The sequence below is a fragment of the Mastigoproctus giganteus genome, chromosome 10 (genome assembly GCF_048544385.1).
Source record: "Mastigoproctus giganteus isolate SK-2022 chromosome 10, ASM4854438v1, whole genome shotgun sequence".
NCBI classification, from domain to species: Eukaryota; Metazoa; Arthropoda; class Arachnida; order Uropygi; family Thelyphonidae; genus Mastigoproctus; species Mastigoproctus giganteus.
This window is the reverse complement of record NC_143584.1, coordinates 80,647,367-80,671,291: the sequence shown is the minus strand read 5'-3', so window position 1 is coordinate 80,671,291 and position 23,925 is coordinate 80,647,367. Positions and strand designations below refer to the sequence as shown.

The 23,925-nt window shown below is 37.5% G+C and overlaps 1 protein-coding gene across 4 annotated transcripts in view; it reads left to right on the top strand.

Annotated features, from left to right (window-relative positions):
* The window catches only part of LOC150079116 (serine/threonine-protein phosphatase 4 regulatory subunit 1-like), a 672,615-nt gene that overhangs the window by 636,067 nt on the left and 12,623 nt on the right, over window positions 1–23,925 (top strand). For all 4 annotated transcript variants that reach the window (XM_090384028.1, XM_090384027.1, XM_090384026.1 and 1 more), the window contains one exon: window positions 5,639–5,799. In XM_090384028.1, coding sequence (XP_090240154.1) covers window positions 5,639–5,799 — 161 coding nt within the window. The remainder of the gene's footprint in view (window positions 1–5,638; window positions 5,800–23,925) is intronic.

Below are 23,925 nucleotides of genomic sequence, written 5' to 3'. Positions count from 1 at the left end.
AATATAAATAAAACAATAATGGGTTTAACATCATGTCCTGACAGAGAGAGACTTTACTTAAACTTCGAAGTTAAGTCAGAAAATAAGTGATTTTCGCAATCTATAATTGAGATATGGCAAGAGAAATGGGAACAAACTGAAAAAGGATGAAAAACTTTTATGTTTGCACCTAGAGTTGATTAGCAGAGGCATATGATGCAAGAAAGCAATGGTATTCCATAACGACAGATGGAAGCTTGATCCAGCAATCTACCACTCGCTGGCTAAAGGCAAATTTCTGTACATCTATTCTACAACTCTTTCCTCAGTTTGAGTTTATGCCCCCACAGGTTTGTAATCTGAGCAGGAGGAAAAATCCCTTCAGTATTGAGCTTGCTCAAACCATTCAAGGCATTATACACCCCAATCAGATCAATTCACAGGTGCCTAGTCTCCAGATGCTGCAGTTTGCAGAACTTAAGCCTTTATTCATAAGAGCAGCCCTTTGTTCTCTTCACTAGTCTTGTTGCCCTTCTCTGTACTCTTTCTAGCAATTCTACATCCTTCTTAAAATTAGGCTTCCAGACCTGTATGCAGTACTCAGTGTGGCCTGACCATTACCTTATACAAGGAGATAATCAACTCCTTATTACTGCTAGAAAAATTCCTGTATATCATTTACAAGACCCCATGACCTGCACCGGCTGCCTGTCTACATTGCTCAGAAAATATCATATCTGACTGCACAATTACCTCTAGTTCATTTTCGTTCTCCACTACCCTGTGTAGTACCACACAGTCGGTACATTTATCTGGGGTTACTGCTACCCGTATGCAGTACTTTGCATTTGTCAATGTTATCAGTTGCCACTTCTCAGCCCATCTGCCCAATTATTCTAGATCCTGTTGCAGTAGCATACTGTCATTAACAACACTGCCAAACTTTGTATCATCTGCAAACTGTGACAATAAGCCCGATATACCTTCATCAGTATCATTGATAAATATACAAAACAACAATGGGCCCAACACCGAACCCTTGTGGTCTCCACTAATAACATTAGTACACGAAAAGCAGTGTCCATTGATTGCCACACTCTGTTTTCTCACACTCAACCATTCTTTTATCCATTGTAGCAACTTGCCCTTAATACCATACTGCTCAAATTCGTACAGTAATCTTCCATGTGTAACATTATCAAAGGTTTTCCTGAAATTCAAGTATATAATATCAAAATTATTTTTTGCATCTAGTTCCTTTGTGACCACATCATAATATCCAATCAAATTAGTCAGACAAGGATTCCCCTTAACAAACTCATACTATGTCGGAATTATTACTGCAGTCTTGTCTAGATGACCCTGCAGTGCATCTTTAACCAGTGACTCCATTACTTTTCCCAGAACAGAAGTTAAACTAATGGGTCTGTTATTACTAGTGTCAACCTTTGATCCCCTTTGTGAATTGGAGATAAATTTGCACATCTCCAGTCTGTGGGGACTTTCCCCTGAGTCCAAGGAAGCTCTCATAATTATGGCTAAGGGTTTGCTTACTTCCTTTGATGACTCCTTTAGTATAACTGCATAGATCCCATCCATCCCAGGTGCCTTTCTTATGTTTAACTTTAACAATTTCTTCTGCACATTGCTCTCAGTTATTACAAAATCGTTTAGTTCCTTGTTAGAGTTTAATAAGCTTCTGTCCTCCATTTCCCAACAGCATTCCTCATTTGTGAATGTAGATGCAAAATACTCATTCAGTTTGTCAGCTATCTGAGCTGGATCAACTGTCAAACCGTCAATATCAAGTGGACCAATCTGATTCATCCCCTTCCTTCTAGAGTTTATATAAGTTAAGAAGGTTTTGATGTTTTTATTTGTATGCTTTTCCAAAGATTTCTTGTAATCTGTCTTCTCTTGTCTAACCTCCTTTGTGACTTCATTACAGACTAGCTTATACCTACCATAGCCTTCTGTGTCGCCTGATAATTTGTATGCATCCCATACATTTTTCTTCTGTCATGAGTCTCATTAGTTCATCTGACTTCCATTTGGGCCTAAACCTTGAACATTATTTCTTAGTTGGTATGAAAAGCCTAGTAGCTTCCAAGGTTAATTCCTTGAATGCTTCCCATTTAGAATTTGCTGTTGGTAACATCATTAGTTGGTCCCACTGTATACAATTTAAAAAATATCTGAGACCACTGTAGTCACCTTTATGAAAGCAAAAACCCTTCAATTTACCCCTCATGGTAGTTACATCTTAAAGTATATCCCACATTGGTACACTATGATCACTGCCACGTAGTGGTTCCTTTATCTGCAAATTTCTAATGCATGAATAATCACTGCTGATAATCAGATCAAGATGTTACTCTCTCTGGTTGCCTCTCAAACATGCTGCTGTAGAAAACAATCATCTAGTAAATCCACAAAAATCTTGCTAGTGTGCGAATGACTAATCCACAAGTTCCAGTCAATATCTGGGAAGTTAAAATCCCCTACTATAAGACATTCTGATTTACTGGCCCACTCTATTTCTCTGTATAGTGGTTTACTCATCAGAGTCATTTGTCCTATAACACACTCCTACCCTAATTTTTGCTTTTCCAGTGCTTATTTTACACCAAACTGATTCAACATTGCACTGTCCACCTATATCAACTGGATGCACTGCCTTAGATTTTGTGTGTTTCTTAACTAATGGCATTACCTCTCTTCCCTTCCTATCCTCTCTACCCTTTCTGTGGTGCCTCCGTAGCCACATGGGCAGGAGCAGCAATGCATAGCACATGCTTCTTGATTAGATCGGGGTTCGAGCCCGTGACCACGAAATACAGAGGATGCGGAAAGGTCAGGCAATGACCACCACATATCCCCGGAGCAATATGGCCTTAGTTGCTAATGCTCCTAAAAACCAAATAACACAATAACATAAAGAACTACCCTTTCTGTACACATTGTACTCCCCAAATTCCAATTCTGGATTCCTATATCTGCTTGACACCACGTCTCTGATATCCCAACAGTATCTGCCTTTGATGTCTTGACCAGCACTTCAAATTCATCAGATTTATTTACTATATCGCTAGCATTGGTATACATGCAAGTATATATGCACCTATTCTTCATTTTAGTTACCCTAACACTGCCCATGTGTTTACTTGTTTCATTATGACTCCCAGCAACTTGTTTTCCAGGTTGCTGCCCATTCAAATAGAAGCAGTGCAAGAATGACTTCCAACTCTGCTTGCAGCTACTGTTAATCTATTAGTCTGTGAATCTGCCCCCCACCTCAAGATAGCAGTTTTCCTACCCACCTAACATATGTTATAGATGTTAACATATAATATTACATATTATAGATGCTAAGAGAAAGACATGGTTGCAATTTGGATTAAAGGCAACATTCCTTCTCACGGACGATGGATTGGCATTAAGGTTGAAATAACTTGAGTTAAGAAATAATGAGATGTGTGGTTGTGGGACACCTGAGCCATCTGAACATCATTGCTATCTTGATCTTAGATCTAAGTTGGAAAGGTCTATCAGCATACTGGAGAAAGAGACACTCTGAGTTTTATTCACTGACTGACATCTATTCTCTTATTTCAAAGATTATTTAAGTGGAGTATTTTGGAGGCAATATGCTTTAAATGTAGATAGTGGAAGCCCAGCTCCCAGTGCCAGGGAGAGAGACCCGGATGATTGAGATTGGCAGACATGATCAAAGTCAAATCATCTCTCATCTGAGGCTAAGTGGCTGAAATTTACTAACATTGTTTGATTGGTGTTTTTATTTGATGTCTATTTTATTTAAAATTAAACGAGTTCCAAAACCTAAGAATTGCATCCTGTTGAGTTCATAGCCATGGGTGGAATATGGCCCAGGGAATGGCTGAGCTTAATGGAGACTTAAATGAATGAATGCCCCCAGTATCAACGAGACAACTTCAAACCTAGTCTTTGGTTAAGCTTCAAGAACCATTGACACTACAGCATATCATTGGTGATGAGATAAACATTACTGAAGTTTTCTGAAGCAATTTGGAGTATTTCATCAAATCTGATTAAGACTTTGGTAAATTAAAGTGAAGTGGCTTTACAATTGTTTTATCACATAACTATAATGTCAGTTAAACCCCACAATACAGGTAGTTCTCGACTTTACGAGTTAATTCGTTCCTAGCGCATGCCCACTTGTAAAGCGAAAACTCGTAAAGCGGGAATTTATTTCCCATAGGCATAAGGTTTAAAATAGGGATTACATTCTCAACAATGAAATTAGTTAACTAATTAGTTTATGTTTAAGCAATGATTGATTTATCGAAAGAAATGAAAACGTAGCCTGTAAAATCAAGCAAATTATAATAATAGAAAATTATTTACGACTTACAAATGGTAAAGAATGTTTATTCTTCATCATCATTGACTAAATGCACACTCGTTGATCACTCATTATTGGCTCGACACTTGTTGGTTTGTTGCACAAGAAGTTGTCTTCTTCAGAAATGCTTCAAGAGGCGTTTGTTTCCAAGATAATCTTCACTTTTAATTATAAATTTCATGATTGCATGCATAAGCATTTTTTAACGGCACACAAAAATTGCAACTAACACAATTCGCATGGAGTAACAAGTTTATGAAGCTTAAAATAAAAGGAATGAAGAGAAGACTCTGAAAATTTATTTGTTTTTTATACAATTGAAGATTTCAGTAAAGGGGAAACACATTTTACCATAATGACGTAAAAAATCACACATTTCCAGCTATTGGTATTTTTACAAATGCAAGAAGATCGAGTTTACTACCCTTTATGATTGCTTGCAGTAACAGAAAAGCCCAGTAAATTGGAAAGTGCAAATTGTTTTTATTGTTTTATTGTCATTGACCTCCAGAAATGTGCTTTAGAAAAATATCACAGAGGTGTTTAAAATTGATTGTTATAATGGAACGTATGATAACGATGAAAGTGTAGTGCATTTTAATGATTTGAATTGGTAACTAATACAATTTACAAACCATGCTCACGACCTTTTATATGGCCTTAAGGTCATGCTCGTGACCTTAAAAATGACATTTTAGAGAGATAAATAGTTTAGTTATACAGTGAAATTTTTAACTTCTGAGATCTTGAAAGAAATTACCAAAAACAATGTGTTATTGGGTTCACATTACGATGTTTTAACGATACAATAATGTCTCTGGAACTGATTAATATCATAAAGTGGGTACACTGTATTGTATAGCTACGCACGTGGTTTGGAATGCAGTATTTATGAATGTTTAACATTCATTTTTTGCAATTAATGTTCATATTTTCGATTTTGTTATACTTGGGGGGGGGGAAGTGAAAACTCCCTGTACACACATCAAAGAATCACATCATTAAAAAAAAAAGCAACAGCATTATTACTCTTAAAATTTTATTAAAAAGTTATAAGTGAGGGTGCTTGGCTTATGTAAGACGAATTTTATTAGAGATGAAGTTAAAATCACCATGAACAATTCTAGTGACCTTATTAATATTTTTGAACTAGATCTTTGATAAAAAAAAAAAAAAAAGAAAGAAAAAAGAAGGTAAAGCAAGTTGAAATTTTTAACTGGAAACAACAAAAAAAATTGTGCCAGTAACCCTTAAAAATTTATTTTGTTTTAGATATGTTCTTTTGTGCCAACAGTTTGTGCTGGAGAATTCTTTGCCTGAAGAGTTACTCATTCAAGAAGTGGTACCCAGTGTTTTGTCCCTGTCTGAAGACAGTGTCCCAAATGTCAGAATTGTTGTAGCAAGGTGTTTAGCACAAACACTTTTACCACTAGGTATGTTTAAATTTTATTTCACTGCAGATTATTGTATTATTCTTCATAGGTCGTTTTGCTTTGCTAAACATTAAATCAGATATCCTTTCAGTTAAATGTGATTATCTGAAAATGTCTCTCAGCGAGCAGCTGTTTCATGACTTTCGATAAAAATTATAATTTGAGCCAGTGATATATTACTAAATAGTTTTTTCATTATCCTTTGGATTTCCTTACACAAAATTCGACCAATTGTTGAATTTTGTATGAGGAAAAAGCATAAAACAAGTCATAGTTTAGATTATGTTAACGTTGCTGTATGAGAGTTATGTTGCTGTATTTATCAGATCCAATGCTTCTCTTCCTTTGTGAGAAGCATTGGATCTGATAAATTATAACTACATAATGAGAGGTCAAGAGAGGACAGAATTTTCCATTGAAAGATAATTTATTTTATTTTTATTTTTTTAATTTCACCCAGCATAGGTAGTTTTGCACTTAAAGCTTCACTTAAAAAAATACAACTGTTCATAGTATCATTTAGCACTGACAGTTTGTGGTTACAACAGTTAAAAATATATATTGAATTATATGTGTGCTCTCTGTATCCTGCCTTTCTGTAGTTCTTTGGTAGTGCAAGTTTTATTTCAAGATAGGCACTGGGATTTATTTTAAATCTAACCCCATTTGATCTTTAGCTTCCTACTTTGTTTTGTGATGAGTGTTTTTAATCAAGATGATGAATACCTTGTCTGTTGAGAGAGAGTGTTGTTGTTTGGTTTTTAGGAGCATTAGCAACTAAGGCCATATTACTCCAGGGATATGCGGTGGTCATTACCTGACCTTTCCACATCCTCCGTATTTGGTGGTCACGGGCTTGAACCCCAGTCTGATCAAGAAGCGTGTGCTATGCACTGCTGCTCCTGCTCACCTGGCTATGGAGGTGCCTTTGAGAGAGAGAGAGAGAGAGAGAGAGAGAGAGAGAGATTTGTTGGATGTAGTTGTTATCTATAAGTTTGTTTGGGAAGCTTGGAAGCCCAGATATTAAAGAAATTTTGTTATGCAACTCAGGCACAACCGATGGTTGCTTTAGGGATGATATACTTACTTGGGTCTAAGTAGTGTTGGTCATCAGATTTAGTAATCACTAGTACATTGGGTTTGAGACTTATTAAGCTCATACCGGGATGAGACTTCTGAGATAGTGTAAAATGCAAGATTACGCATTTTGGGATCATCAGTAGATTGTGTCTTACCATAACTGTTCTGAAAATCATACAGATCAATGGACCTTAATATCATGTGTTGTGATATGGTGAAAACAATGATTTTGTACTGTGCAATAAGTGAAACTGAGGAGCTGTTGAGAGCACAATAGTTTTGAAAACTCACATCCTTTTTTACACAGTTGTAATTGAGAGCAAGTAAATGACACACAGTAATTTGATGTATAGTGTATACAGTAATTTGAAGTGTATGATTAACTGATAATAACCTTCAAAATGTATATTTTTAATTTTAATCATCTTATTTAATTTGTATATTCACATCTTGGTTCTGCCAACACTTTTTAAGATGAGTTTAAAGTATATGCAGCATTTGGCAGAACTAAGATATAATTAGTACTGTCACAGAACTAACATACTAATCAAGACATATTTTGAAAGTTTTTTTGAGACTGTGTGATGCAGGCAATTCCTTTTTATCTGTGAAAGACAGTTGTTTATTACACTGACAAAAAATGTATACTACAATTATTTAACACATCAGAGTTAACACATTCACCCACACAGTGATTATTCGAATTCAGTTGATGATCTCAAAAACATTATTCGGTAAATGCTTACAAAATACGATAAGTTTATCTTGGTTCAATTTAAGAGACTATAACCAATTAGACAATTAATTTTATATAATCTGCTTTACTTCACTAAGTTTAACCGATCACCATGAGTGATGGCTTAAAACCTTGGTGCTGTGTTGACATAACACATGCTTATATAAAAAAGCGTGCGTGCACACACACAATTAAAGAAATAAATTATCAAATTATCTGTCAAGGATTTTATTGATAGCAGTTATTGTTTTAAGTGGATTCCTCTTGAGATGTTGCAACTTAAATTTGTAAATCACAGCTTAAAGACTACAAAAGAAAGAACCAATAATAAAAGTAACGTACAAATTACATTGAGAGTGTATTGACTGCTGTTACGTTTTTTTTATATTTATTACAAGATTAATGTATTTATTATATGATTATAGCTGCAATGGAACAAGGAGAAACCTCAATTTATAACAAAAACATCTTGAATTCTTGTTGCAGATTCAGGGGTTTCATTACCTGAAGTTACTCTGAATTCTTGTGACAATAGCATTAGTAGAGGCATACGTTGCAAGAAAGCAAGCTTATGCAGCATCAGCCAAAAAAAAAAAAAAAAAACCCTCCCATTTCATCCCTCTATTCATTCCAAACACCTGTCCAGCTCAGCCTTAAATTTATTTAGGCTATTAGCTTCCGCAGCAAAAGATGGAAGCCTGTTCCACCAATCAACTACCCGCCGGCTAAAGACAAATTTCTGCACATCTATTCTACAACTATCTTTCCTTAATTTGAAACTGGGCCCACTCAGGTTCTTAGTCTGAGCAAGATGAAGAATCCCATCAGCTTTCAGCTTGCTCAACCCATTCAAGGCTTTATACACCTCAATCAGATCATTTCGCATTTGCCTACTCTCCAGGTGCTGAAATTTGCAGAACTTAAGCCTTTGTTGGTAAGAGCACTACTTTGTTCGCCTCACCAATCTTGTTGCTCTTCTTTGTACTTGTTCTAGTAACTCTACATCCTCCTTAAATGAGGCCTCCAGACCTGTGCACAGTACTCGGTGTGGCCTGACCATTGCCTTTTATAATGGGATTATCACTTCCCTGTCCCTGCTAGCAAAATTACTATATATCGTTGACAAGACTCCATGACCTGCTCTGGCAGTCCGCCTGCACTGCTCAGTGAACTTCTTATTTGGCTGCACAATTACTCCCAGGTCTTTTTCACTTTCCACTTCCCTGAGTGTAGTACCACCCAGTTAGTATGTTTCTCTTCAGTTATTGCTACCCATATGCAGTACTTTGCATTTGTCAATGTTAAACTCCATTTGCCACTTCTCAGCCCATTTTCCCAACTTATCTAGATCCAGTTGGAGTAGCATACTCTCGTTAACGACCCTGCCAACCATATTTGTATCATATGCAAACTTGGACATTAAACCTGATATACCTTCATCAATAGCATTGATACATACGCAGAACAACAATGGGCCCAACACTGAATCCTGGGGAACTCCACTAATAACATTTGTCCATGAAGAGCAGTGTCCATTGATTACCACTCTCAGTTGTCTCCCACTAAACCATCCCTTTATCCATTGTAGCAGCTTACTCTTGATGCCATACCTCTCCAATTTGTACAGCAGTCTTCCATGTGCAACAGTATCAAAAGCTTTCCTGAATTCCAAGTATATGATATCAAAATTGTTTTTGGCATTCAGTTCCTTTGTGACCACATCATAGTACAAATCAAATTGGTCAGACAAGACCTCCCTTTGACAAACTTATGATGTGTCTTGACTATTACTGCAGTCTTGTCTAGATGCTTCTTTAACCAGTGATTCCATTATTTTCCCTGAAACACAAGTTGAACTAACAGGTCTGTAGTTACTTGTGTAATTTTTGAATCTCCTTTGTGAATTGGTGATACATTTGCACAACTCCAGTATATGGGGACCTCTCCTGAGTCCAAGGAAGCTCTCATAATTATGGCTAAGGGTTTGCTTACTTCCTTTGCTGCCTCCTTTAATATAACTGGATAGATCCCGTCCACCCCAGGTGCCTTCCTTATGTTTATCTTCAACAATTTCTCCTCCACTTTCCTCTCAGTTATTACAAAATCACTTAGCTCCCTGTTAGCATTTGATAAACTTCTGCATTCCCCTCATTGAATAACTCCTCATGTGTGAATGTAGATGCAAAATACTCATTCAGTTTATCAGCTACCTGAACCTTATCATCAATAGTACCCATATATATTAAGTGGTCCAATCTGATTCATCACTTTCTTTCTAGAGTTTACATAAGTAAAGAACTCCTTGCTGTTTTTCTTTGCATCCTTTGCCAAAGATTTCTCATAATCTGCCTTCGCCTGCCTAACCTCCTTTGTGATTTGATTACAGACTAGTTTATACCTGCCATAGGCTTCTGAGTTGCCTGATACTTTATATGCATCCCATACATTCTTCTTCTCTGCCACTAGCCTCATTAATTCATCTGACATCCATATAGGCCTAAACCTCAAGGTTTTTCTTAGTTGGAATGAAAAGCCTAATAACCTCCAAAATTAAGTCCCTGAAGGCTTCCCATTTAGAATTCACTGTTGGTAACATCATCAGTTGATCCCACTCTACAGAATTTAAAAACTGTCTGAGACCTCTGTAGTCACCTTTACGAAAGCAAAACCTCTTCCCTTAAGCCTTGATGGTAGTTACATCTTTAAATAATTCCCACATCAATACATTGTGATCACTGTCGCCCAGTGGTTTCTTTATCTGCAGATTCTTGATGCATGAAGAATGACTTCTGATAATCAGATCAAGAGTATTACTCCCTCTAGTTGCCTCCCAAACATGCTGCTGTAGAAAGCAATGATCCAATAAATCCACAAAAGCCTTGCTAGTGTGTGAGTGACCAACCCACAAATTCCAGTCCAATATCCTGGAAATTAAAATCTCCCATTATAAGACATTCTGATTTACTGGCCCACTCTATTTCTCTGCACAATTGCTCATTATACACATCAGATTCATTAGACGTATAACAAGCACATCTACTCATTTTTCCTTTCCCAGTGCTTATTTCACACCAAACAGACTCAACACTGCATTGTCCACCAGCATCAATTGGATGCACTTCCTTAGATTTTGTGTTTCTTAACCAACAGCATAACCCCTTCTCCCTTCCTGTCCTGTCTATCCTTCCTATACACATTGTACTCCCCAAATTCCAACTCTGCACTGCTTATATCTGTGTGACACCACATCTCTGATATCCCAACAATATCTGTCTTTGATATCTTGACTAGCACTTCAAGCTCATCAAATTTATTAACTATACTCATAGCATTGGTGTACATTCAAGTATACATGCACCTGTTCCTAGCCACCCTAACACAGCCCATGTATTTACTTGTTACACTATGACTCCCAGCAGTCCTGGAAATATCCATTACCTTGTTTTCCAGTCTGCTGCCCATTCGAATAGAAGCAGTGGAAGAATCACTTTTGCCTCTGCCTGCGGCCAATGTTAACCTTTTAGTCTGTGTATCCCCCTATCTAACACTGCCTCAATAGCATTAGCAAATATTCTTGCACCCTTTCTATTTAAGTGTATCCCATTCCTGTAGAAGCAGTCTCTCCTGTTAACAAGCACAGATCAGGCTGAAAAAAATTCTACCCCTTGAGCCTTTCACAATCTCTCCAGGGCTGAATTTATTGACAAGGCATTAGCATTAGCAAAGGCACATGATGCAAGAAAGCAAGCTTATATAACATCAGCCAAAAAAAAAAAAAAAAACTACCCCTTATCTCACCCATCAACTCGCTCCAAATGTTTGTCAAGTTCTGCCTTGAATCTATTTAAATTATCAACTTCTACGACAGATGGAAGTTTGTTCCAGCAAACAACCACCTGCTGGCTAAAGGCAAACTTCCGCACATCCATCCTGCAACCGTCCTTCCTCAATTTGAATTTATGCCCTCTCAGGCAATTATTTGAGCAAGAGGAAGAATCCCATCCGCATTGAGCGTGCTCAAACCATTCAAGGCTTTATACACTTCAATCAGATCACCTTGCAGGTGCCTAGTCTCCAGACACTGTGATTTGCAAAACTTAAGCCTTTCTTTGTAAGAGCACCCCTTTGTTCCATTCACTAATCTTGTTGCCCTTCTCTGTACTCGTTCCAGCAGCTCTACATCCTTCTTGAAATGAGGCCTCCAGACCTGTATACAGTACTCTAGGTGTGGCCTGACCATTGGCTTATAGAAGGGAATAATCACCTCCTTATCCCTGCTAGAAAAATTCCTGTATATCATTAACAAGACACCATGATCTACTCTTGCAGACTGTCTGCACTTCTCAGAAAACTTCATATCTACCTGCACAATTACCCCCAGGTCCTTTTCATTCTCTACCACTATCAGTGTGGTACCACAGAGTTCATATGTTACTCTGGGATTACTGCTTCCCCTCTGGCCGACCGGGCTAGCCGAGTGGGTAAAGTACCTGCCCGGCAACCCAAAGGTCGCGGGTTCGATTCCCGCCTCGGGCTTGGATCAAAGTACTGAAAAAACCTTGGGAGGTGCAATATGGCCGCAGAAGCCGATGCGCCAACAACTACCAAATCAAAAAAAAAAAAAAAAAAATACTGCTTCCCATATGTAGTACTTTACATTTGTCAACATTAAACTTCATTTGCCACCTCTCAGCCCATGTGCTCAACCTTTCTAGATCCTGTTGCAGCAGCGTACTGTCATTAACAACCCTGCCATCCTTTGTATCATCTGCAAACTTGGACATAAAGCCTGATATTCCATCATCAGTGTCATTTATAAATACAGAAAACAACAATGGACCCCAACACTGAACCCTGAGGGACTCCACTGATAACGTTAGACCACATTGAGCAGTGTCCATTGATTACCACTCTCTGTCTTCTCTCACTGAACCATCCCTTTATCCTTAGCAGCAATTTGCCTCCAATGCCACACTGCTCAAATTTGTGCAGCAGTCTTCCATGTGCAACAGTATCAAAGGCTTTTCTAAGATCCAAATATATGATATCAAAGTTATTCTTTGTATCCAGTTCCTTTGTGACTATATCATAGTATCCAATCAAATTAGTCAGACAAGACTTTCCCTTAACAAACTCATGCTGTGTCTGAGCTATAACTGAAGTTTTGTCTAGGTGATCCTGCAATGCTTCTTTAACCAGTGCCTCCATTAATTTCCCTGGAACAGAAGTTAAACTAACATGTCTGTAATTACCTGTGTTTCCCTTTCATCCTCCTTTGTGGATTGGAGTTAAATTTGCACATCTCCAGTCCATGGGTACCTTCCCTGAGTCCAGGGAAGCTCTCATAATTATGGCTAAGGGTTTGCTTACTTCCTTTGCCGCCTCATTTAATATAACTGGATAGATTGCATCAACCCCAGGTTGATGCAATCTATCCAGGTGTCTTTCTTTTGTTTATCTTCAACAATTTCTCCTCCACTTTACTCTCAGTTATTACAAGATTATCTAGCATACTGCCAGAGATGAATACACTTTTGGCATTCCCCTCCCTGAATAACTCCTCATGTGTGAATGTCGATGCAAAATATTCATTTAGTTTGTTAGCTACCTGAGCAGAATGATCAACAGTTGAACCATCGATATCAAGTGGACCAATCTGATTCATCCCCTTCCTTCTAGAGTTTACATAAGTAAAGAACTCTTTGCTGTTTCTTTGCATCCTTTGCCAAAGATTTCTCGTAATCTGCCTTCACCTGCCTAACCTCCTCTGTAACTTGGTTACAGACCAACTTATACCTATCATAGGCTTCTGTGTCACATGTTAATTTATATGTATCCCATGCATTTTTTTCTTCTGTGACACATGTCTAATTAGTTCATCTGTCATCCATTTAGGCATAAATCTTAAACAATATTTCTTTGTTGGTATGAGAAGCCTAGTAGTTTCTAAGATTAATTCTTTGAATGCTTGCCATTTTGAATTTGCTGTTGGTAACATCATCAGTTGGTTCCACCGTATAGAATTTAAATAATGTCTCAGACCATCGTATTCACCTTTATGAAAGCAAAAGCCCTTCCCTTTACCGTTGATGGTAGTTACCTCTTTGAGTAAATCGCACTTCAGCACACTGTGATCACTGCCACCTAGTGGTTTCTTTATCTGCAGATTCTTGATGCATGAAGAATGACTTCTGATAATCAGATCAAGAGTATTACTCCCTCTAGTTGCCTCCCAAACATGCTGCTGTAGAAAGCAATCATCCAATAAATCCACAAAAGCCTTGCTAGTGTGTGAGTGACCAACCCACAAATTCCAGTCCAATATCCAGGAAATTAAAATCCCCCATTATAAGACACTCTAATTTACTGGCCCACTCTATTTCTCTGCACAATTGCTCATTATAGTCATCAGATTCATTAGGCCTATAACACACACCTACTCCCATTTTTCCTTTTCCAATGTTTGTGTCACACCAAACAGACTCAACATTGCATTGTTCACCCACATCAATTGGATGCACTTCCTTAGATTTTGTGTTTCTTTACTACCAGCATAACCCCTCCTCCCATCCTGTCCTGTCTATCCTTTCTGTACACATTGTACTCCCCAAATTCCAGCTTATGTCTTGACTAGCACTTCAAGCTCATCTAATTTATTAATTATACTCCTAGCATTGGTGTACATGCAAGTATACATGCACCTGTTTCTACTCTTAGTTAGCCTAACAAAAGGCTCTCATCATATACTCCCTCCTATCGTGTGTGGGCAAAATTGCAGCAATTTCACATTCAACTTTAACTCGTGACTTTTTTTCAACATTGACCTGTACTTGTTGAGTAAATCTGCAGATCTCTTACTCTTAATGTCATTAGTTCCACTGTGTACAACAATATCACCTTTTGTGCTCTGAAAAGATGATATCTGCTCTACAACATCATCAAATTTTGCCCCTGGCAGCCATACCTTGGTCCTGTTTCACCTATTCTCTGTCTCCCTGACAATAGCATCACCAACAATAACTAGTTCCTTTGAGACCAGCACATTCTGCCTTGGAGATTGCTTCTGTGTTGCCTTGATGCTCAGGAATGAGCTCTGTCATTGAGCTGGGCAGCCGAGAGTCTGATGGACCTCTCATATTAATTTCTTTGAGGTCATTAACCCTACACTTCAAGTTCTCATAGACACTCATCAGAACGCTGAGTTTGCGCCTAATTTCTTGACATTCCAGACACCAAGCACACACAAAGGCATCCTCCTTGGCTAGATCATGTCCTTTGTGAAAGGTCAGCAAACATTTCACATTTTGCACATTTTTTGAGACTGTGATGCGTTGGAGAATCGCCCCCTTCGTTTCTCCCCGAGCCACATGACTCTCGCTAGTCTGTGATCTTTGCTTCGCAGCTCTAGTCTGGTTAATTAATACAATTTAATTAACAATGAAATTTAATGAGATTAATGATATTTTTGATTAATTGATAATACTATAATAAGCTAACAGATTTCTAATACAGTGTTTCATATTATGTTATCTAGTTTTACTTTATACCTTCTCTATCAGTTTGAGATATATTTATATTAAGCTATTTCTTATTGACTACAATATGGCGGCTAGTTCAAAAATATTGGCACCAACACTGGGGGTGCCTCCATAGCCAGGTAGGCAGGAGCGGCAGTGCATAGCACATGCTTCTTGATTAGACCGGGGTTCGAGCCCGTGACCACCAAATACGGAGAATGCGGAAAGGTCAGGGATTGACCACCGCATATCCTCGGAGCAATATGGCCTTAGTTGCTAATGCTCCTAAAAACCAAATAACAACAACAGCAGCCAACAACGGGAGTCGTAACTTCCAAAAAATTGCTCGTTAAATTCAAAATAAGAAGCTAATGAATGCTACTACACCTATTTAATATCTCCGCAAAACACAATTTACTATGTTAAATAACGAAGAATATGTTAAAATTTAAAAAATACTTATCCCTTTACAGCAGCCAAAAATCCATCTTCCATACTGAACGATTTAATGGACAAATCAAGACTAATAATAGTAGAATTAGGACATTAGTTCCTAATTCTACTAGCAATGCTGAGCACATATTTGTATGCTACTTTGTTCTCTGCTGTCATGCTTAAGCAGCCAATTTTAAAAGATAATTCCACAGTTATACATAAAAACTAAGATATAATCTGAGTGCAGAAGGGAGAAGGCTGGCTTAACTTACACAGAATATGGTTCACTATGGTCAGGTGTATATGATTTAGCAAATAAATCTTGATGTGTCAGGATTTTTATACAAAGATACATAAATGGGACTGAAGAATGACAACATGCTTTCCATCTCACAATTTTTTTCTGGAAATTGTACAGGAGATTCAGTCTGAAGTGTTACCTCACATTCACCTGCAGTGCGATTTACCCCCTTCCCCCCACGGATCTTTACTGAATAAATCGCTTCTCTTCAGTATTAACACAGGTGTGTGAATAGCTTTTGGTTCATATTGGTTCAAAATTGGAAGATGCGTGTAGAAGTTTCCATCTTATGGTTTGTCAACTGTTTTTTGTAATTGGTTATCCAGTTTTCTCTCTGGCTGCTCACTGAGTGAGGGTGATGGTAGATGGCTCTCTGTCTTGTAACTTCTCCACTAATCCTGGTGTCCTCCAAGGTTCAGTTCTTTCCCCCACTCTTTTCCTCTTGTATAATAATGACATTCTTCCATTGACCGGAAATCCTATCCATAGTTTTGCTGATGATAGCACATTGCATTCCACTTTCCAGTTTGAGAAACCTCGCCCTGCTCAATCAGCTTAATCTTCTTGAATATCCGCTACATTCCTTAAATGTCGATCTCCAGGCATTTCTCCAGTGGGGCAGAGACAACCTAGTTACTGTCTTATATCTCACAAAAACGATTCTTCTGCTCTTATGCTTATCTTTGGTGACACTCCGATTTCTAGGCAAGATGATACATCTCTTTTGGGGATTACCCTGTCTTCTAATCTCTCTTGGCACAAGCACATTGCAAATATTGCTTCCTTTGCATCTAAAAAACTTGGTTTTCTTTTCGCTCTCTACATTACTTTTCTTCCAAACAGCTGTTCACTCTGTACAAACACCTTTTCCGCCCCACCATGGAATATTGTTCCCACATCTGGGACAATGCCCCCAAAACCTCTCTCTCAAGCTTCTAGATTCCATTCAGAAGAGGGCAGTTAGGTTAATTAATGACTCATCTTTAACAGAGTCTCTTCACTCTGTCTCATAGATGTATTGTTTCTGCTATATGCCTTTTCTACAAATACTTCCATGGGCACTGTTCTTCTGAATTGGCTTCTATAATTCCCACTCTCTCTCTTTCAGAACAGTCCGAACACATGCCGCCACCAGTCAATCCATTTACTGTCCAACTTCAAACTCACAGAACCAACTTTTTCATCTTCCTCGTTTATTCATTTAACCACCGTTTTCTGGAACAACCTTCCTTCATACGTATTTCCTGAAAATTACAATCTACAGAAGTTCAAGTCTAATGTCAACAAATATCTTCTTTTGTCTTCTCCACCTCCAACCCATGCACAGTACTAAGTACTATAGGTTCTAATACCTCTCGTGTTTGGGGTTTTCATAAAGGGGGAAAAAAACAAACAAACTCAGATATAAGGAATGCAGAATTGAAATTTGTGGACTATAATGTGTACAGAAAGGATAGACAGGGTAGGAAGGGAGGAGAAGTTATGCTGTTATATAAGAAAGGCATAAACTCTAAGGAAGTGCAACCAGTTGACACGGGTGGACTGTGCAATGTTGAGTCAGTTTGGTGTGACATTAAGCACTGGGAAAGCAAAATTGAGAGTGGGAGTGTGTTATAGGCCTAATCACTCTGATGAGTACAATGAACAACTGTACAGAGAAGTAGAGTGGGTCAGTAAATCTAATGGTCTTATTATAGGGGATTTCAACTTAAATCCAAATTTCGATCCAAAAGAGCATAATGTACACAGATTCTCAAAGCTCCTTATTAGCCACACAAAACACTTACCCACCTACTCATCTGTTAATACAGCTCATCAGAACAGAGTTGATTCATCTCGGGGAGTATTAGCAAAAGGTTGTTTTCTGCTGGATCCCAGGCCATACTGGAATACCAGGAAATGAAATTGCAGATGTTGCTGCCAAACACCCATCCAGCACAGCTCCAAAGAATTTCCTTGTACCATTCATAGATTACAAAACGAATATTAGAAATATATGTAAATGAAGATGGACACTTCAGTGGCAAGCACAAATGCATAATAAATTCCTTCAAATTAAACCTGTACCAGAATTATGGGTTTCCAGCTTCATTACAAACAGACAAAAATAAGTAATTCTAGCCAAAACCTGAATAGGCGATACTCATTTAATCCTTTTGAAGGGAAATTACTCTCCTTGATGTAATCACTGCCACACACCACTTATGGTCAAACATACTTCTAGAATGAATTTTGTATAAATAATGCCTGTCTAATATCATTCAGTTCTCTCATAAACTTCAAAGGTACCTTTGTTACTTAGTCACATCATATGTGAAAACTCATCACCTCTGTAGCCAGGTGGGCAGGAGCAGCAGTGCATAGCACACACTTCTTGATTAGACTGGGGTTCGAGCCCGTGTCCACCAAATACGGAGGATGTGGAAAGGTCAGGGAATGACCACCGCATATCCCCAGAACAATATGGCCTTAGTTGCTAATGCTCCTAAAAACCAAATAACAAACAAGTGAAAACTCAAATTTCATAGAATTTTTCTCCTTCCTAAAAAAAAATAGGATTATATAATCCCTTCTGACTGCTTCCGCAGCAACCAAAATAGGCAGTATGTACCACTTTCATAGGTGTAATCTCTCCTAAGTATCCATTGCGCTGAAAACCCCATCAACAACAATCTGAGAATCATCTTTTAATTTTATTACAGTATAGTTTGTACTAACTTGTACGCTTTTAATTTTATGTAATATAATTGTTCTTGAAAAGGAATTTCTGAACTCCAAGTAATTACAAGTAAAATTTGCCTTGTATGGTATATAGCACAGTGGTGGCCAACAAGTTGATTGTGGCTTTAATTTTGGTCGATGACGACAAATTTTAAATATATATAAAAAATAGATCAGTCAAAATCTAAATGTTATTATTATTATTATGCGCCCCACTGAATATGCGTCTTACAAATCTGTTGAACCACGTGACTACTTTTGTCGCCGCACAGCCCCTGGGCTTGTTTAGTGAAATTCATGCAGTTATGTTGAGGAGAGTATAGCGTATGTGTTGAATTCTTATTCGGCTTACTTAATATTAATAACTGGACAGTTCTTATACATTAATTTAATACCCTTTGATTTAAAATGAATATTACGAAAAAGAGTAAAACGAATCATTTTCATAGAGTGGGAACTAAAATACTTTTTGTAATGATAAAAGAAAAACTGTTTGATTTGCAATGCTTCCGTGGCTATACCCAAAAAAGGAAATTTAGAAAGGCACTTCAAAGCACTCCATGGTAAATACCAATCGGATTTTTCGCCTAATAGTGACCTTAGAAAAAATAAATTAAAAGAACTTAAATCCAGATTATTCGCACAACAAAATTTTTTCGTGACACCCAATTTGTGTAATCTATAGCAGTAATTGTAGCATCATTTAAAGTGAGTAATTTCTTGCAAAGAAAAGTGCAAACCATTTTCTGATGGTCAATTCATCAAAGACGCATTTTTAGAAATAAGATTCTCTTTTTGAAAATTTTAAGAACAAAAATGGAATTAAAAATGCCATTCAAGGTCTGCAATTATCTGAAATACTGTGATGCGACACATCAAAAAAATTAGTAAAAATGTGAGCGAACAATTGCGTGCTCATATTGCTAATTGTGTGTCCTTTTCTTTACAACAGACTTCAGTGATATAGCTCAATTGCTTGTTGTTATTTGTATAGTTTTCAATGATTCTGCCACTAGAGAAGAACTGCTGGGTATTGTTTCGTTAAAAGAAAGAACCAGAGGTCTTGATATATTTAACGCATTCAAAAAGTTTTATTGAAAAAATTAAATTACCAGTATTTAAGCTCATAACAATAACAACATGGAGCTAAAGCAATGACAGGGCATCTTCATGGATTCATCGCATTGTGCCAAAAGGATGATGAATTCCCAGCTTTTTTGAGTTACCACTCTATCATCCACCAACAAGTGTTAACCAGATAAAGATTAAATACTAAAAGTATTATGGACATAGCTTTCGAAATCGTGAATTCCACCAGAGGATAATCTCTTCAAAGGAGACTGTTCAAAATGCACCTCGATGAAAATGAACCAGATCTGATATTACACACAGATGTGACATGGCTGAGTTGGAGTAAGTTTCTACAGATTTTGAAATTTGCTGAATAAAATTTAAAAATTTGTTGATAAAAGGGGAGATGATTATCAGCAGCTGCAAGCTACGGTGTGGTTGTGTGATTTGGCTTTTTTGGCACATTTTGCCAGTAAATTAAGTGATCTAAATTTGGAATTACAAGGAAAAAATAAAAATGTGGGTGACATGATTACTAGTATTTCTGCATATAAATGTCAATTTTTGGCATTGGCGAAGGATCTCAAAGAAAAAAATTTCAATCATTTTGCAAATATGCAAGACCATTTGCAAAAATATCCTGTTTTTGAATTTAATAGTGAGAAATATGTTTCTGAAATTGAGAAAGTTGTGGATGATTTTGAAACCAGATTCAGTGATTTTCAAACAATTGAAGACATTGTTCAATATATTTCTTGTTCATTTAAGGTTGACTAAGATATGAAATAAATTGCAGAAAATATCGCTGAGATTTTTCATACGGAGAAAATATTACTTGAAAATGAAATGATGACATTGCAAAATGATATCTTCCTAAAAGTCAGGTCATCAGAAAAAGACTTTTGGAAATATGTTTGCCGAGAAAACTAATGTAAAAAAATGCAGTGACTTTTTGAATTTCTGTTTCGGTTCCACATATCTATGTGAATCGACATTTTCGTATTTGAAACAAAAAAAAAAAAAAAATAAAAAAAACAATCGCGCTACTCTTACGGACTTGCATACAGAAGATTCTTTACGGTTGGCCTTATCACAATATATCCCTGATTTTGAAAGCTTGGCAGATGACATTAAGACACAAACTTCACATAAATTAAAAATTTAAATACGTATGAATTTAAAATAAGAATTCTGAATTGTATTTAATTAAAAATTTATAAACAACATTTTTCATATGTGTTGATTAACCTTTTTAACCATATGCAATGAACTTCTTGAGATGGTAGATCGTGGCACATTTTGAAGAAAAAAAGTAGATCACATCGCAAATTAAGTTGGACACACCTGGTATATAGAAACAGATGGCCTCCTTTCCAGGACACATTTTGGCTGATGCTTTTATTAAATCCTACCATCTTGCGTAAAGTTTTTTTTTTTTATATTGCAAAAGCATGCAACACAGCCTGGCAGTTTGTAATATTACAAGATCTCCATAACTTTTGTTTTGGGGGTAATCTTTCCATTTTTATAAAACACTTCCTGTATAATTACTTATTTCAAGTTTGTGTTGGATCTACATTCTCTTGAGTCTTTTGCCAAGAGGAGGAAATTCCACAAAGATCTATTCTCAGTGTCACACTTTTTGCAATCAAATGAACGCTATCACGAACCAGTTGTAAAAAAATTCCATCAACAAGCAAAATATTGTGACTGCCAGCTCATATATATATTCCCTCTATATTAATGATTTTACTATATTTTTTTCATGCATGCAGTATGAAATTGAAAAAGAACCATGGATATTGCACCTTGGATATTGGCTGTTGAGTTCAGATTTTCATCAAGGAAGACTATGTACATCTCCTTTGTAAATGGAATTTTCATTCTGATCCAGAATTAAGACTTGGGCAAAACATCATCCCAGTGGTGGCAGAAGACTTGGGGCTGAGTTTTTCTCCAACATATCTCTCAGCAAAGGGAAAAAGGGCCATTATGCAAATGGCTTAACATTTTTTGTACCCTTTCTTCAATTTCATGGAGTGCTGATCAATTTACCCTACTATGCATCTACCATTTCCTTGTCTCTTGACGGTGGTTCCTAAATTTATTCTTCTGCTTGCTTTAGAGGCTAGATCTACAGATCAGTCCATTCTCATTTCCACTGGTGCATTTTGTACCTTTCCTGGTCAAAGCCTTTTACATTAAAGAAAACAAACCATGCCCCCCACCAACAAACTCTCTCTCTCTCTCTCTCTCTCTCTCTCTCTCTCTCTCTCTCTCTCTCTCTCTCTCTCTCTCTCTCTCTCTCTCTCTCTCTCACACACACACCATGAGCAGTTGCACAGTATGTTTTTAAATTGAAATCCCTGCCTGATCACCCTATGTGGATATCAGTTTTTGAGCCACTAGGAAAATCTGTACAACATTCATCAGACTGCTAACTGACCCTTTGATATTCAGGTTCAATGGCTGTTAAGTGTGCTAAAAGGCCTCTGTAGCTGAGTGGTCATGAGCAGGAGTATATATAGCACAGGTGGTAGATGACTTTCATCAACCGGTGAAATACCACCGCTTTGCTTATTGGAGGCTTGAAGTGGTGAAACCCATGTTTAGTCTCTAGAGCAAAGTTTCCGGCATCCCCCTCCCCCACCCATACTTCTCCTTCAACCCATGCACGGTACTAAGTACTATAGATTTTGATACCTTTCGTGTTTGGGGCTTTCATAAAAAAAAAAAAAAAAAAAAAATATTAGCGCACGCACACACACACACACACACACACACACACACACACACACACACACACACACACACACACACACACACACACACACACACACACACACACACGCACACACACTGAGTAGACTGGGGTTCAACCCCTGACTGCTAAATGTGGTCAATCTACCAACCTGCACTGGACCAGCGTGGCAGATTATGGTGCATTTCCCTCAACACAAATTGTTGAGGAGGCTTGCATCCTGCAGTAGATTGATAATGGCTGCAGTTTTAAGTGAGCTAAACGTGCTATTAGACTGTGTTGCTGAATCACCCACGAAATTCCTTCCTCTCTGGCATGCTGACACCCCCAACCTGCAAATTCTCCCCTAAGACCTGGGGTAGGCTGCTACACCACAGTCTGTTTTCCAGCAACTCGTTGCAGCACATGAAGCAAAATATTCTGACATCCTGCCCATCTAAACAGATGGTTTGAAGTCAGAATCATATGTGGGATCAACTGCTATTCTTCCATAGAATAGCAGTTCAGTTAATCCCACAGTATCCATCCAGATTCTACAAGAAAGTGGCATATATACAGCACCATTGCATGCAGTAGAACCTGTCCTTTATCACATTAAAGATAGCTATTACCAAAGATATATGATATACATTGATTCATCAAGCATGTTACAGGCTTTATTAACAGTGAAGTTTGATCCTCATCTAGTTCTTTTTGAATTTGACATTCCCTTCTGCTGGATCCCAGGTCATACTGGGATCAGAGGAAATGAATTGGCTGATATGGACCAGCCACTCCCCTGGATAATCACCATCTGTCAAGCCTGCTATATAGACTGTAGGCAAACAATGTGCACCAAACTATATTCCCAATGGCAGAATTCTTGGCATGGACAGGCTTCAAACAAAGCATATAAAGCCTGTAATTAAGCAGTGGAAGTTCAACCAGTGCAGGGTTGAAATAGAGGAAGTTGGTCTTGCTTATTTCTGCATAGGACATAATCATCCAATCCATTGTTTTCTGCTGAGGGCAGATGACCCTCCCATGTGCAAGTATTGCAATAGGATTCTGGTTTTACACAGTTTAATTGAGTGTCCTTGTTTTATTGATGCAGTGTTTACATTTTATTGCTTTTAGCTTATCTGACAGCCTTATATACTCAAACAGATTTCATTTGACAGAGATAATATATGTGAAGTTTTTCATATTTTCACAATCAATTAATTTATATAATTATATTTTAATAACCTATTTTAATTGTGTTACATTTTTTACATTGTGACTTATTACCAAGAATGGGCATTTTGATGATGAAGCTGCTGATGTACTTTAAAAAATCAAATAACGAATGAACCAACCAACCAATATGTTTGCATCAGTTCTTTAAAAAAATTCATGCTATGATCGCCATATAACTGCATTACTTCTTTAATGTCACTCCATTATTTGTTCCCCCTGGAACAGAAGTCAAGCTTTACAGGTCTGTAATTACTCACTTCACCTTTGATCCTCTTTTGTGAACTGG